This window comes from Hypanus sabinus, chromosome 8, assembly GCF_030144855.1.
Source record: "Hypanus sabinus isolate sHypSab1 chromosome 8, sHypSab1.hap1, whole genome shotgun sequence".
NCBI classification, from domain to species: domain Eukaryota; kingdom Metazoa; phylum Chordata; class Chondrichthyes; order Myliobatiformes; family Dasyatidae; genus Hypanus; species Hypanus sabinus.
In genome coordinates this window covers 73,393,164-73,408,252 of record NC_082713.1, presented here as the reverse complement: position 1 = coordinate 73,408,252, position 15,089 = coordinate 73,393,164, and the positions used below count along the sequence as shown (strand labels likewise).

The window sequence follows — 15,089 nt, the reverse complement described above, 5'->3', positions numbered from 1 at the left end:
CTCTTCAGCATTGCACATTGTGCTCTTGGTGTGATCTTTGCAGGATGCCCACTCCTAGGGAGAGTAGCAACAGTACTGAGTTTCCTCCATTTCGAGACCATTTCTCTTACTGAGGACTGATCAATACTCAGATCTTTAGAAATGCTTTTGAAGCCTTTTCCAGCTTAAGGCATCTCTACAATTCTTCTAAGGTTCCCTGAAAGTTGCTTTGATTGAGGCAACGTTTACATAAATAGATCTTTCTTGAGAAAAGCAGGCTCTGTAAGTAACCTGACTTCGTGTGTGTTTTTTTACAGAGCAAGGCACCTCTACACCCCACACCTCCAATCTCATCTCATTGATTGGAACACCTGACTCCAAATAGCTTTTGTAAAAGGCATAACCCTGGAGGTTCACATACTTTTTCTAACAAATACATGTAATATTGATCATTTTCTCAATAACTAAATGAACAACTATAATGTTTTTGTTATTTATTTAATTGGTTTCTCTTTATCTAGTTTTAGAACATGTGAAGATTTGATCACACTTTAGGTCATATTTTTGCAGAAATAGAGAAAATTCTACAGGGTTCACAAGCTTTCTAGCAGCACAGTATATGTGTAATGGCTGTGGCGGGTGAGTGCTCACGGACAGCAGTTTGATCCAGCAGAATTGTCTGCAATAAGTGCTTGTAGCTGGCGGAGCTTCTGCTTAGTGGAGGAAAAGTTGCAGTCACTTGGGTATCATCAAAGTGGGGGGGGGGGGGGGGTTCTCCAGGAGCTGGTCACTCCATTCAGAATTTGGTGTAGAGCAGCAAACTGATGCAGGAACCTCAGCCATTGTGGTTGCTAAATGGGTTTGAAATTTTTTCAGTATGTGCTTATAAAATGTGGCTGCGAGATTGAAGACATCAAAATACAAGAAGCCACTGAAGACGGGGAAGCAAACCTGAATAGTAGGGGGATTGATATTGTTCTCTACATCAAAGAAGAAAAGTCCAGCAGGCTGGCTAGGGGCAGGGTTCAAGGTGTCTGCTCAGGGCTGACGAAGAATGCAACAGCAGGAGGAGGATCAGTCATCATGATATACATAGGCTGCAATGACATAGGCAAGACGAGGAGTTTCTGCATAGTCTGTATGAGCAGCAAGGCACCAAATTAAGAAATAGACCCTTAACAATTCTGGGATTATTGTCACATGCAAATTGACACTGGGAAAATAAGATTACAGATACAAATATACTGCTGAAAAGTTGGTTTAGAAGTGGATTCTGGTTTGTGGGCCATGGTACTCGTACTGGGGGGGGGGGGGGGGGGGGTCAAATGGGAAATGGGATGTCTACAGCAGTCTGTGCTGGGACTAGTGTTCCAGCAGGCTGCAGAACCAGGGATCTACAGAACATTTGGAACTAACTAGAGTGAGCAACAAATAAAGTTGGGGATATGGTGTTAATCAATAGATAGATGCAATGTTGGAGAGCATGCTATTAATATGGGAAATGATCTACAAATCTGTCATTCCAGAGCACTGCTACTGACTGTGGCTAAGTTTTATCGAGGCTGTTCTTCTTAGTTTTCAGTCAGATCTTATCTGGGAATGGCAGATCAGGTGTGAGGGACCAAATGGCCTCCCCATTCCCAGTTTGTATTGTGCGTTCCTATGATGGTTAATTAAGGAATATAATGTTTGCCCAGTTCTGCATTTTTGGAAGAGTTCAGGGACTTGGCAGTACAATTTGTGCCCTTTAGGAATTGCAAGTCCTGTGAAAATTAAAGAAAGGCAAATTCCCCTCCAGAAAAACTGTAAACGGTACGAACTGAGATGTCTATTCTCCAACACACTTTTAATTTTAGTAACTTATCTTTCCAATGCTTTGTTCAAATGTATTTCCTCATAATGGACATCCTTTTCATAAGGATTGGCATTTTTGCCCCTTAGTAGGAAGTTGTTTCACAATGTGGGCATTTAATTTTTTTTTCCCCTCTCACTATACATTTCTACTCATTTAAAACAATAATGTGTACATATAGTTTTAAAATATACAGACAACTTGAATTCAATAGGTTGTTCCTAATAATAATGAATGCAAACATTTGGACAATGTGAGTATCTATAATAAAGTTTTAAATTTAAGGTGCAAAATTCAGTAAGTTTAAATCATAGTTGCACAGTTTAGGGAGGAGTTTATTTAGAGGGCTTTCTGTACCTCTACAACCTGAACAGTGAAATGTTTAAGCCAATATTTGATGCGTCTGTGGCATTTTTGTGAGTGTGGAGGAAATCCGTTTTGTGGAAATAAAACCTAGTAGCAGATGGTTGATTTACACTCGAGCAAATTTAATGTATTGCTTTGCAAAAAGTGTATGTTTATTGCATATATATATAAAACCGTGCACGATAAACAATTCTGTTTTGAAGTAGGTAAAGCAAGAAGCCTATTAAAAATGTAGGCTTACCAAATTCATTTTCAGGAATATATGATTCAGTAAGGCAGTACTTCTGTGACAGTTCAAGCATTAGTGAGAGAACTACTGTGAGACAAATATGCAGTTACAAAGTTAGATATTTAATGCAGTTCCTTGAGGTTTGAAGCTAAATAGAAGCAAAAGTAGACTTTTTAGCCTGAGTCTGCTTCTCCCTTCACCAGCGCTATGGTTGTTGGGAGCCTTGTCCACTTCCCTGTATGATTTCTATTTTCTCTAGGTGCAATAATCTTGCCTTTCTGTGCTGTGACCATACTGGATTGACTAAGCTTTCACTGCCTTCAATGATATTCTAAAGGAAGTTCCAAAAAATTACCAACTTCCTACTGAAATACATTTTTCCTTCTTTCACTCCTTAATTCTAATCTGGCATGAACGGACTGGCCTCTCTTATCTAACTTGCCAACCCTTCTCTGAATCTTGTATATTTCAAACCCTTGGGCGTCAGCCAATCACCCAATTTCTGCTCAAGGGAGAATCAATTAAGTAATGAATCAATCGTAAAACATAATTCTTTGGTACAGCAATCAAAACTTTTTTCAGTATTCCACGTGATTGTACCAAGGTACTGTACATCATTAGCAAAACTTTGTTACATTTATATTCCAGCTTCCATCATGCAATGAATGCCAACAAACTATTTGTCTTCATAACTGCTTGATATTTTTGCATCTCATAAGCCAGCTACACTCTGTGTGTTTGGCAGCTGTATGTCAGAGTAAACAACCTCAAATTTTACCACAGTGTTATCTTAACACTGTTACGAAATCCCGTAACTGGATCACTTACCAGCAAAGATGGAGAGGTTCGTTGAAGTCTGATGGTACTATTTTTGAAAGTATTTATTGACAAAGGGCACAAAAATAAGATTAATGCAAACACACAGATAATATACGTCGTCAATACTAAATCTAAAGCACGGGTATAATAATAACCAATAAGAAATAGCTCTATCGTTGTCTAGGGGATAGTGTATTGTCCGATGGAAGTATAACAGTCACTGTTAGGTCATTCACGCTGCAGCGTTTTGGGTTTCAGAGAGCGACGGTTTAAAACTTGCCCAGGTCTTTTAGGATGCTAATCCATTGAGTCAGGGGAGTGGGTTTCCCCGTTGTTAGCTAAAAGCCGTTTTCCGTGGTTCCAGCCACCGATTCCAGCAACGGAACTGAACGCACGTGGCCTCCTTCAGATGACTTTCTGCTGTTACGTCATCACTTAACGTTTCTTCTGGTGCATCTGAGGGGCTGTTCCTACAGACCCTCTTTTATCCTGACTCACAGGGTCGTAGATGTCAATCAGGTTGGGGGTGTGCACTCTCTCCCTCAACCAGCCCACTTTGCCTGAGGGCATTCACGTAGCATAGTATCTCTATCCACAAATTGGTCTCCAAGAGACAATGGCCATGTCCCGTAGCTTTACATCGCCGGGGAAACGAGACAGTCTGCACGTCTCTTCTCCCATTTCCTGGGCCCCTTGACCCAACCCAACAGTGATCTTGCGATTCTCACAAAGGAGGGGGCTACGGACGTAACAACACTTTCTTACCATTTAATGAGCCCAACCTGCTCACAACAAATTTTCATAATTAATTTTCTATCATGTAAACTAGGTATATTACATCTTTTTTTCATGAATTTAATTTATAAATAGCTGAGTGCCTGATGCCGATTTCTGTGATGCCACCATTTTATCTGCCTTAAAAATTAAAAAAATAACCCATTCTATCTAATCTAAATTCCATTTGTTATCCATTCCTTTTTTAATGCTATCTCTAGCAACATGAACCCCTGTATATTAATCTTTACTTAGAATCTCACCAGCCTTTTTAAAATCTGGAGGTACTTCCATTTATCTACCCTGCTAGTTATATTCTCAGAAAGATTTTTTGGATTTGATTAACGTGATTTTTCTCTGATTTTTAATTTTTCTGATGTTCTTTTATTGCAATGTTAAGTATAGATTGTAGCATTTTGCTAACAGCCTATTGCTCTCTATTCTCTTCCTCAATAGTGGTATTACATTCACTACCTTCTAATCTGCTAGGTGTGTTCCAAAAGTTAGTGAATTTTGAAAGACCATCACTGCTGCAGCTCCTTTCTTTACAGCCATCTCTTTTAGAGAGCCATATCTTTTGGGCTGCAGACTAACAGGCCCAGGTGATTTTCTGTGTTTATTTCCATTGTTGGCTGTTAATTGCTATTTGCAGAAAGACAAATTGGTACATCCTTTAAAAGTTTCATCAGTAGATTGTTAAGGAGGTGACTTTCCTTAATCTGATGCTGTTAGGGTAGTGGTCGCCAGTACGTCGATCGCGATTGACTGGTTGATCTTTGAGTCTTTCCCAGTAGATCCCCAAAAAAAATGAAAGAAAGAAAGAAAAATAAATACAGTGTTGAGAGATTGTTTCCGGGTTGTGGGGTTTTATTTCTGTTCTTTCTGCCCAGTGTGCATGCGTGTAGCTCCCCCGCCACGCACTACAGTGGTCCCAACCACTGGGCTGCAAGGAAACGATATGATTTGTCAATATGAAACGATACGAGTCAGCTGCCTTGTTGAACTTGAATGCACGCGAGGTCATCGGTCACCTAAACGCAGTGATACCTTCGCACCAGCGATCACTGGTTGGCCTCGTGCGGCCGGCAGGAAGTGCCATTGATACTGGCCTGGAGCGCGGACAGATGGGCGCTGCCGCTAAACCTCTGTTTATCACACCAGATGTTCGTGGTGCTAAAATATTCTCAGACAACCTAATTTTGGGCTCAGGGTTTTGTAAGTAGCAGAGCAGCTACCTCGCTGTGATCTAATGAAAGTCATCCCTCGAGCCAAACTTTTGTCGGCCGATAGAACATACAAGGGGGGGCAGACACACGCCCTGTCGCACTCCTTGCTCGGTCAGTTGCTCTCTCCGGACTGCGACCGCCATGGGAACAGCCGCACCTGGCCAAGGCGTCTGGAAGCAGGCGGGCAGAGTCTGGAGTTCGGGCCTGGAGACTGTCTAATGAGGCAATGAAGCCCTCAAAACTGCTTTGGCACCTTGAGTCCAAGCACCCTGCACTTAAAGACAAACCCGTTGAGTTTTTTTTTCAGTGGAAAAAAACGTGAGCAAGCAGGACAGCAGCTAAGTGCTGTGAGCCATGAAAGCTAAATTGCGGAATAGATTGGATATAAGGAACCTGCTTCGAGTATCGCTATATTCCGGTCGTCTTTATCCCCCCCCCACCCCCCCATGGTCGGCTGGTCCGCAAAAATACCATCAATATTAAACCGGTCCGTGGTGCAAAAGAAGGGTGGTGACCCCTGGTGTTCATACGTTATTTCTACTTCTGGGTTGCGGGGTTTTACTTCCGGTCTTTTCTGCCCCGTGTGCATGCATATAACTAATCGATTTGGGATCGATCTTGTCTTTCACTAAGGCCGAGGTAGGAGATCTTGGGCTTAAAAAGTTTGGTGACCACTTGTTAGGGGATGGATCTGTTGGGAACAGTAGTTATTTCAATAGCATAAATATCCTCTGAGGAAATGTCTTCAGTATATTAAAATCTCTTCCAAAATCAGCTTTTCATTAGTTGAGAGAAAATGTTTTTGGAGCACGTTTATTTTTTTAATGTTTGCCATTTTAAGCACTGTGGCAATATGCATTATACTTTTAAATAGCTCAGAAGAAGATTTATGATCAGAGTACATACATGTCACCATATACAACCCAGAGACACTTTTTCTGTGGGCATACTTAGCAAATCTATAGAACAGTAACTGTAAACATTAGGAACTGTTAACTGTAAATAAACTGTGCAAATGATGATATAAGTAAATAGCAAGCATAACATAACAATATAACAGAGTCCTTAAGTGCGTATAGTTATCTCCTTTTGTTCAAGGGTCTAATGGTTGAGAGTTAGTAACTGTTCTTGAACCTGGTGGTGCAAGTCCTGAGGCATCTGTACCTTGTATCTGATGGCAGCAGTGTGAAAAGAGCAATGCCTGGGTGGTGAAGACCTTTGATGGAAGCTGCTTTTCTACAGCAATGTTTCATGTAGATGTGCTCAATGGTTGGGAGGGTTTTACCTGTGATGTAGTGGGCAGAGTCCACTACCATTTTGTAGCTTTTTCTTCTCAAAAGCATTGGTGTTCCCATGCTAGACTGGAATGCAGCCAGTCAACACACTTTCCACCATGCATCTATAGAAGCTTGCAAAGGTTTGTGATGACATACCGAACCTCCGCAGCTCCTGAGGAAGCAGTGGTGCTGTTGTGCTTTGTTCGCAATAATATTTATATGTTGGGTGCAGAACGTGTCCTCTGAAATAGTGACACCCAGGAATATAAATTACTGACCCTCTCTAGCTCTGATCCTCCAATGATTACTGGCTCATGGACCTCTGGTTTCCCTATGAAGTCAACAATCAGTTCCTTATTGACATAGAGTGAGAGGTTGATTTTATTACACCACGCAGCCAAATTTTCAGTTTCCTTCCTGTATGCTGACTCATCACCCCTTTTGATTTGGCCCACAACAGTGTCGTCATCAGCAAACTTGTATATGGTGGTGGAGCTGTACTTGGCCACACAGTCATGGGTGTAAAACGAATAGAGAAGGGGGCTAAGCACACATCACAGGAGTACGGTAGTGCTGCTGGAGATTGTGGAGGAGATGTTTTCGCCAAACCAGTTTGACTGGCGTCTGCAAGTGAGAAAATTCAGGATCCAGTTGCACAAGCGAGTATTGAAGCCCCAGGTCTCAGAGTTCACTGATTTAGTTTTGAGGAGGTGATGGTGTTAAATGCCAACCTGAAAATAATGTTCACATATTCAATAAATTTCCCATTTTTAAAAAATAACAATATCTTTCAAAAGTATATTTGTGGAATAGCATTGAGGTCTTTTTCTTGTCACTGAAAAGACAGCTTTGTTTGTCTGAAGTTGGTGCCTGTGAATTTCTGGAGTCATCCGTGGATAAATGCAATAACATTTGGTAATTGAAATTGTAATTGTGTGTATCCAGAAAATCAAGTAGAATCAGTTAGTCTTAATTAATGGAAATACACTACGTGAAACATTTAAAACTGTTTTCAACTTGGTGTAGTGAAGGCATGCCGCTTGTTCGGCTATTTAACCATTTAGATTAATGTTCAAAATTGTGGCAGTTATTTAAGGAAAACCTCATAGATGGGCCAAATGTCCTCCTCTCTGTTGTAGAAAAATATTAAGTATGAAATAATAATTTATTATTTCACATTTCCTAAGAACATGCAGCTGTTCCCTCGATTATGGCAGGCTTCTATTCCTGTGAACTGTTCGGGTGTTGGAATTGCAGTTACAAACTGACTTTCCAAGCAGAAGATACCTGAAGCCCTGCAGCAGTCGTCAAATCCATCCAGCTCGTCTGCCAAATGCTCCCCATAAATACGAATGTGTTAAGTTGGGCGATCATAAGCTGGAGAGCACCTGTAAAAAGAAGCTGTAAACTAGTTTCTGGTCCAAGGTAGCAGAGACTTGACCACCTGAATGCATCATTCTTCAAATTACCGTAAATTCCTGGCTATAAGCTGCTACTTTTTTCCCACGCTTTGAACACTGCGGCCTATACTACGGTGTGGCTAATTCATGTTTTTTTTTCATGCCGCCAAAAACATTTTGCCTCGTAACAGTAGACCAATAAAATTAGTAAGTAGTTCACAGAGGTCCAATGAAATTGTACGATAAATCAAGCGCACTTTCACAATTAAATTATTGTAAATCAGTCATTTGTACTCACCCTCATCAACATGGAAAACACTCGAAGAAAAGCATATGATGCAGCTTTTAAGTTAAAGGCGATCAATCTGGCGGTTGAAGAAGGAAATCGAGCTGCTGCACATAATCTTGGCATAAATGAATCGATGGTGAGACGGTGGAGACGCCAGCATGAAGAACTGAGTCAATGCAAAAAGACGACAAAAGCTTTCAGAGGTAATCATAGCAGATGGCCCGAACTTGAAAACTTTCTTGAAGACTGGGTTAACACACAGAAAGCAGGCGGCCGCGGTGTTTCCACCGTGTAGATCCGACTGAAGGCTAAAGCAATCGCCACCAAAATGAAAATCGAAGATTTTAGAGGTGGGCCATCGTGGTGTTTTAGATTTATGAGACGAAAAGGCCTGTCCGTCAGGGTACGCACGACTCTGTGTCAGCAGCTCCCTCCCGACCACCCACGAGGAAAAACTTGCTAACTTCCGCACATTCACTCAAACAAAGATAGCGGAGAATTCCATCGGGCCAGATGATATCATAAATATGGATGAAGTACCTTTGACGTTTGACCTGCCTCTCACTCGAACTGTTAATAAAAAAGGTGACTCGTCCATCACACTGAAAACAATTGGCCATGAGAGAACGCATTTTACTTGTGTTCTGAGCTGCTCAGCATCCGGACTAAAGCTTCCACCGATGGTGATTTTTAAGCGGCTGACAATGAAAGTTCAATGAAAGCTGCCATCAAGAGTACAAACTCAATTCCAGCTGTGATTCCTGGGGGCACCACGAAGTATTTGCAGCCACTGGACGTCAGCATGAACCGGGCATTTAAAGTGGCGCTGCGCGTTGAGTGGGATGCTTGGATGACGAGCGGCAAGAAATCCTTTACCAAAACAGGACGCATGCGAAGAGCATCTTTAACTCAAGTCTGCCAGTGGATCCTAAATGCATGGAGCTGTGTCACAACATCCACCATCACCAACGGGTTTCGAAAGGCTGGACTGCTGCGTGATGAAGAGGATCGCGTGCGCTCAAGTGAGAGCGACAATGAAGAGACTGAAGTGAGTGACAAGATCCTGAGGTTGTTCAATTCGGACACTGAAGGACTTTGATGGTTTTAGTGCGCCGGAGGAAGATGAAGAAGGCGATCAATAACTTTTCCTGGTAGGCTGCAGTATATATATATTTTTTTACCAGTCATTAGGAGATATTGGAATGTTGTTCGTACACTGTTCAGTAAAAAAGTATACGCAACGTAATTTGTGTGTTACCGATACATATGTATATTTAAAAGTAGCTGTGTTACAGGCACTGTTCGGAAAAAAGCATTTGCAATATGTATTTGTTTATGTTACCATATGGATTTAATTGAAAGTTAAAAAATCCTCACGTGTAATATCTTTCTGTGTAAATATCTCATATTACAATGTGGGACACCTGCGGCTTATAATCCGGTGTGGCCTGTACAAGTACAAAATTGATTTTCTTTCTAAAATTAGAGTGTGCGGCTTTTAATCAGGTGCGCTCTGTAGTCCGGAATCTACAGTATTCCAGTTGTACTTCCATAGGTTGATCGCTTCAACATCACAGCCAAGAATTGTGTAGCTGTTTCAGTCAGTACTTGGGTAATGAAGCAGTACTTGACTTTGTCTTCGTAAATGAAACTGGGTAGGCATTGGAAAAGTGGAAAGAAACACAAATTTTGTAAGTTTCAGGTAGTTGTGGTCAGGCCATAAGATACAGTAGTAGAATTAGTTCATTTGGCCCATCGAGTCTGCCCTGCCATTTCAGCATGGCTGATCCATTTTGCCTCTCAGCCCCAATCTCCTGTCTTTTTCCCACATCCCTTCATGTTTTGACTAATCAAGAATCTTATCAACCTCTACCTTAAATCTGTTCGGTGACTTGGCCTCCAGAGCCCTCTGTGCTAATGAATTCCAAAGAGTCACCACCCTCTGATTAAAGAAATTCTTCCCCCATTCAGAGGCTGTGTCTTCTGGTCTTGGACTCTCCCACCATAGGAAACATCCTCTCCACTGTTCCCTCTGTTGAGGTCTTTCAACATTCGATAGGTTTTAATGAGATCTCCCCTCATTCTTCTGAATTCCACTAAATAGAGGCCCAGAGCCATCAAATGGTGGATGGATAGAAGAGCAGAGGAGAGGGATAAGATGAGTCCTAAATTGGGGGATTGGGGAAAGCTCATTTCAATAGTGTAAGAAAGCAAATTGGGAGCAGATGTTTATGGTTAAACTGACAGTTGACAGATGTAAATCAAGTTGATGAGGGTTCAGTGCTAGCATGTCCTGGTAAGGGTGAAAGGCAAAAGTAGCAAGATTACAGAGTCATGGATGACAAAGAATTTTGAAAGTATGACCAAGAAAAAAGAAAGATCGTATGGCAGGTATAGATAATTGGAAATTGAGGAATCTCTTGAGGTATATGGGAAGTTTATGAGAGAATAGGAAAAAATTAGGGCAAAAATAAGTCATGAAATATTCTTGGAAACTCAGAATCTCAAGACATTCTACATCAGGAGTAACAAGGTAGCCAAGGAAAGAATGGATCCCCATAGGGGTTGACTATATAATTCTTGTGTGAAGCCATCCATATTCACCAAAAACGGGGATTCCCAACCGTCTTTATGCTATGGAATCTTACCATTAACCACATGGTCAGTGGTCCAAGATAAAGGACTTGATTGGACATTGTATCAAAGGTTACGGGGAGAAGGTTGGCAACTGGGGCTGAGGAGGGGAGGAAAAGGATCAGCCATGATTGAATGGCAGAGCAGACTTGATGGGCCAGATGGCCTAATTCTGCTCCTATGTCTTATGGTCTTATCATCTTATCTTCATAGGCAATGGATAGAAACCTGATCTAACTAACCGTTCCTCAACAAAACAAATATTATACTTCTTGATATTCAAGAAATATCAAACTGAACAAAAGTATCTTTTTAAAGAGTAAACATGTCAAACATATTCTGCAAAGTTTCCAAAACATATTGTGGTGGAATAGCATTAATAAAACAATGGCTCTTACAAAGCCCTTAAATATAATTGAGATTCATGATGGTCAGTAAAGCTATTCTATTCATAATATTTTTTTCACAACATTTGACTTTATTTTGAAACCTCTCTATTTTTTTTGATTCTCAGATTTGGATTTGGAATCAAAGTTTATACAAGATCTTCTTTCCAATATTGTTAGCCCTGTGGTAAGTAACCTTTGATCAGAGTAAGCTTTGTAAATTTTTTTTTTGTTTTTCACAGAATGTGGGTATTGAGGTTTGTCCATGACTATCCCAGGTGCTTTCAGAGTGCAGTGCTGAGTCGATCATATTGTTCTCAGTCTAAGGTCACATACAGAAAAGTCAGGGAAAGGATGGTAGATTTTCTTGGTGCAAAATGATGTATTTTACACCAGACTGGTGCATTTAATGGTTTGCATTACTGGTGCTAGAATTTTACTCCACGTTCATTTATTTAGTTTAATTCAAGTTCCCCGGCACCCATGCTGGAATCTGATCTCGGGTCTCTAGATGATTAGTCTCTTCTGTCTCTTCCCCAGTACTCTTCTGGAAGAAGAATGTTGAGGCACGCAAACCACATAGTGCCAGAATAAATAACTGTTTTAGTTTTGATCTGACTATTGCTTCATGAAGGTAATAATGATTTTCACAATGCCTTTCAAAAGTTAAAAATTAGCTTTATTTCTCCTTTGTGCATCAGGACATTGAAATTTACAATGAAATGTGTTGCTTTTGTCAACAAACACCACAGTACAAGGATGCAAGTGTTGCCATGTTTGTAACCTCAACATAGCACGCCCACAGCTTACTAACCCTAACTTTTACATTGAGGTTGGGTGGGAATATAGCTGGAGGTCGTCAGTTAAGGGTGAAAGGTGATGTGTAAGGGAAACATGAAGGGAAACTTCTTCACTCAGAGGGTCGTGAGAGTGTGGAATGAGCTGCCAGCACAAATGTTGCATGCAAGCTCAATTTCAACACTTAGAAGTTTTTAGCGAGTTACATGGATGGTAGGGCTATGAAGAGCTATGGTCCAGGTGCAGGTTGATGGGGGTGGGCAGTTTAAATGATTTGGCATGTGCTAGATGGGCTGAAGGGTCTGTTTCTATGCTGTGCTTTACTATGACTCTATAATGTGGGAGGAGACCGGAGCACCTAGAGGAAAATCACATGGTAATAGGGAGAACTTGACCACGTGGGCACGTAATCATCCTGTCTGGATGAGCGTGTGCCTACAAGAACTTGCTGCACATACCCAAATCAAAAGCTGTGAATGAGCCAGGAGGTTCGTAGTCAGCTGAGGGCCAGATCTGTGGCATTCAAGACTGGTGATCCAGGTCTGTACAAGCAAATCAGATATGTTTTGTGGAGGGTATTTCAAAAGCTAAGGAACAATTCCGAATGAGGTTGGAGGCAAAATCAGATGCGTGACAACTCTGGCAGGGTTTGCAGGCCATTACTAGTTACAAAGCGAAACCCAACATCATGAATGGCAGTGATGCTTCACTACCAGACAAGCTCAATGGCTTTTACGCTCACTTCGAAAGGGTGAGCTGCTTAATGACTATTGTCCAGAAGTATTTACATCTACCGTGATGAAGTACTTTTGAGAGGTTGGTTATGGCTAGAATTAACTCCCACCTAAGGAAGGACCTGGACCCACTTCAATTTGCCTGTTGCCACAGTAGGTCTGCAGTGGACATGATCTCATTGGCCCTTTACACTGCCTTGAATCACCTGGACAATACAAATACCTATGTAAGGATGCTGTGTATCAACTACAGTTCAGCATTTAATTCCATCATTCCTACAGTTGTGATTGAAAAGCTCCAGAACCTGGCCCTCTGTACCTCCCTCTGCAACTGGACCCCCTCCTTCCCAGCCAGTAGACCACAATCTGAGTGGATCAGAAACATCTTTACCTTGCTGACGATCAACACTGGTGCACCTCAGGAATGTATGCTTAGCCACTCCTCTACCCCAATGACTGTGTGGCTAGGCACAGCTCAAGTCCCAATCATTAATTTGCTTATGTTACAGCCATTATTGGCAGAATTTCAGGTGGTGACAAGAGGGAATACAGGAGTGAGATATGTCAGCTAGTTGAGAGGTGTTGCAGCAGCAACCTTGCACTGAATGTTAGTGAGACCAAAGAACTGATTGGCGATTTGAGGAAGGGTGAGATGAGGGAATGCACACCAATCCTCACAGTGGAGTGAGTAAGCAATTTCAAATTCCTGGGTGTCAAGATCTCTGAAGATTTAACCTGGACCCAACATCTTGAAGCAGCTACAAAGAAGGCAAGCCAGCGGCTATATTTCATTAGGTGTTTGAGAGGATTTGGTATGCCTCTAAAAAAACACTAAAATTTCTACAGATGTACAATGGAGAGCATTCTATCAGACTGCATCACCATTGGGTAAGGGGCGGGGGCACTGCACAGAATCAAAGTAAGCTGTAGAGAGTTGTAAACTTGGTCAGCTCTATCATGGGCACTCACCTCTGAACTATCTCGGACATCTTCAAGGAGTAATTCCTCAAAAAGATGGCGTCCATCATTAAGGACCCCCATCACCCAGGATATGCCTTCTTCTCAAAAAGGAGGTACAGAATCCTGAAGGCACGCACTCAATGATTCAGGAGCGGCTTCTTCCCTTCTGCCATCCAATTAATGTTCATTGAACCCATGAACACCTCCTCACTACTTTTTTATTTCTATTTTTTGCACTATTTACTTAATTAGCTATATATCTACACTTGTTGTAATTCACATTTTTCCCCTGTTGCATTGTACTGCTGCCACAAAGTCAACAAATTTTATGACATAGGCCTGTGATATTAAATTTGATTCTGTTGTTGACATACAAGCTCCTTGTAGACAGCAACAGGAATTGAACCCCAGCCATGATCACTGGTACTGTAAAGGATTGCATTAACCGCTATGCTGCTGATTGAAAGGTAGAGTGCAAAAAGAAATAATCCTTTGCTTATCAATTACATGTTAAGAGTTACTTGGTATCCAATCTGTTTTCTAATGATTGGGAACCAATCCAGACTATCAAAAAAGAAATTTAACTCTTCTTTCCAAGAAAGGACAGAAGAATGCCACCACATGTCAGTGTCATTGAAAGACCTGAATTGAGTCATTTGTTTAGCTTTCAATATTCAACCATTGTCCCTTGCTCTCTTTTGAAAACAGAAAATATGCAGATGCTTTCAGTCAAAGAAATGTACAGCAGACTAACAGGTCCTTTAGCCCAATTAATGGCCACTGACCCATCAAGCACTTGTTTTTACACTGGTCCTCAAAAACACAGTTGATCTCTCTGTTCTTGTATAACCCCTCCTCATCCTTGGACTTGTATCATTGAACGTGTTGGGAATACCTACCTGCCCCCGTCACAACTATTTAAATTTTCAGTTTTCTGTTACAATCACAGGACTGAAACAGTCTGAATCAGAATTACATCCTTTGTATGTGTGATGTAGAATAGTTTCCTGCCACCTTTGGAGAGGTCTGTTTCTCTTTGTTCACCTCATTGTAGTTATCCATAATTTATTTCTTACATACCAAATTAATAATAGATAGCACATCTGTAACAATAATTTCTCATCCTATCCATACCGCTTGAACTTCTGGCTCCTTCAAAAACTATTCTTTACCTCTCCCTTTTCCTCATTAATGTGATTTTTCTGGCAAAGTATCTGAAGATCTTTTGAATTATCTCCTGAATGTTCGTTTACGATACCTGGTTCTGCCTCTTAATGTTTTAAGCAGTCTTGCTGTGAGACTGTTAGTTCTGCATCCATTTTTGGATAAGACGCAGTACATTCAGTGGCCACTTTATTGAGTACGG

The 15,089-nt window shown here is 41.2% G+C and overlaps 1 protein-coding gene across 1 annotated transcript in view; it reads left to right on the top strand.

Moving 5' to 3' along the window:
* LOC132398222 (fibronectin type-III domain-containing protein 3A-like) overlaps positions 1-15,089 on the top strand; it is a 135,326-nt gene that overhangs the window by 67,805 nt on the left and 52,432 nt on the right. The window contains exon 8 of the mRNA XM_059977340.1: positions 11,360-11,418. Within this exon, the coding sequence (XP_059833323.1) occupies positions 11,360-11,418 (59 nt within the window). The remainder of the gene's footprint in view (positions 1-11,359; positions 11,419-15,089) is intronic.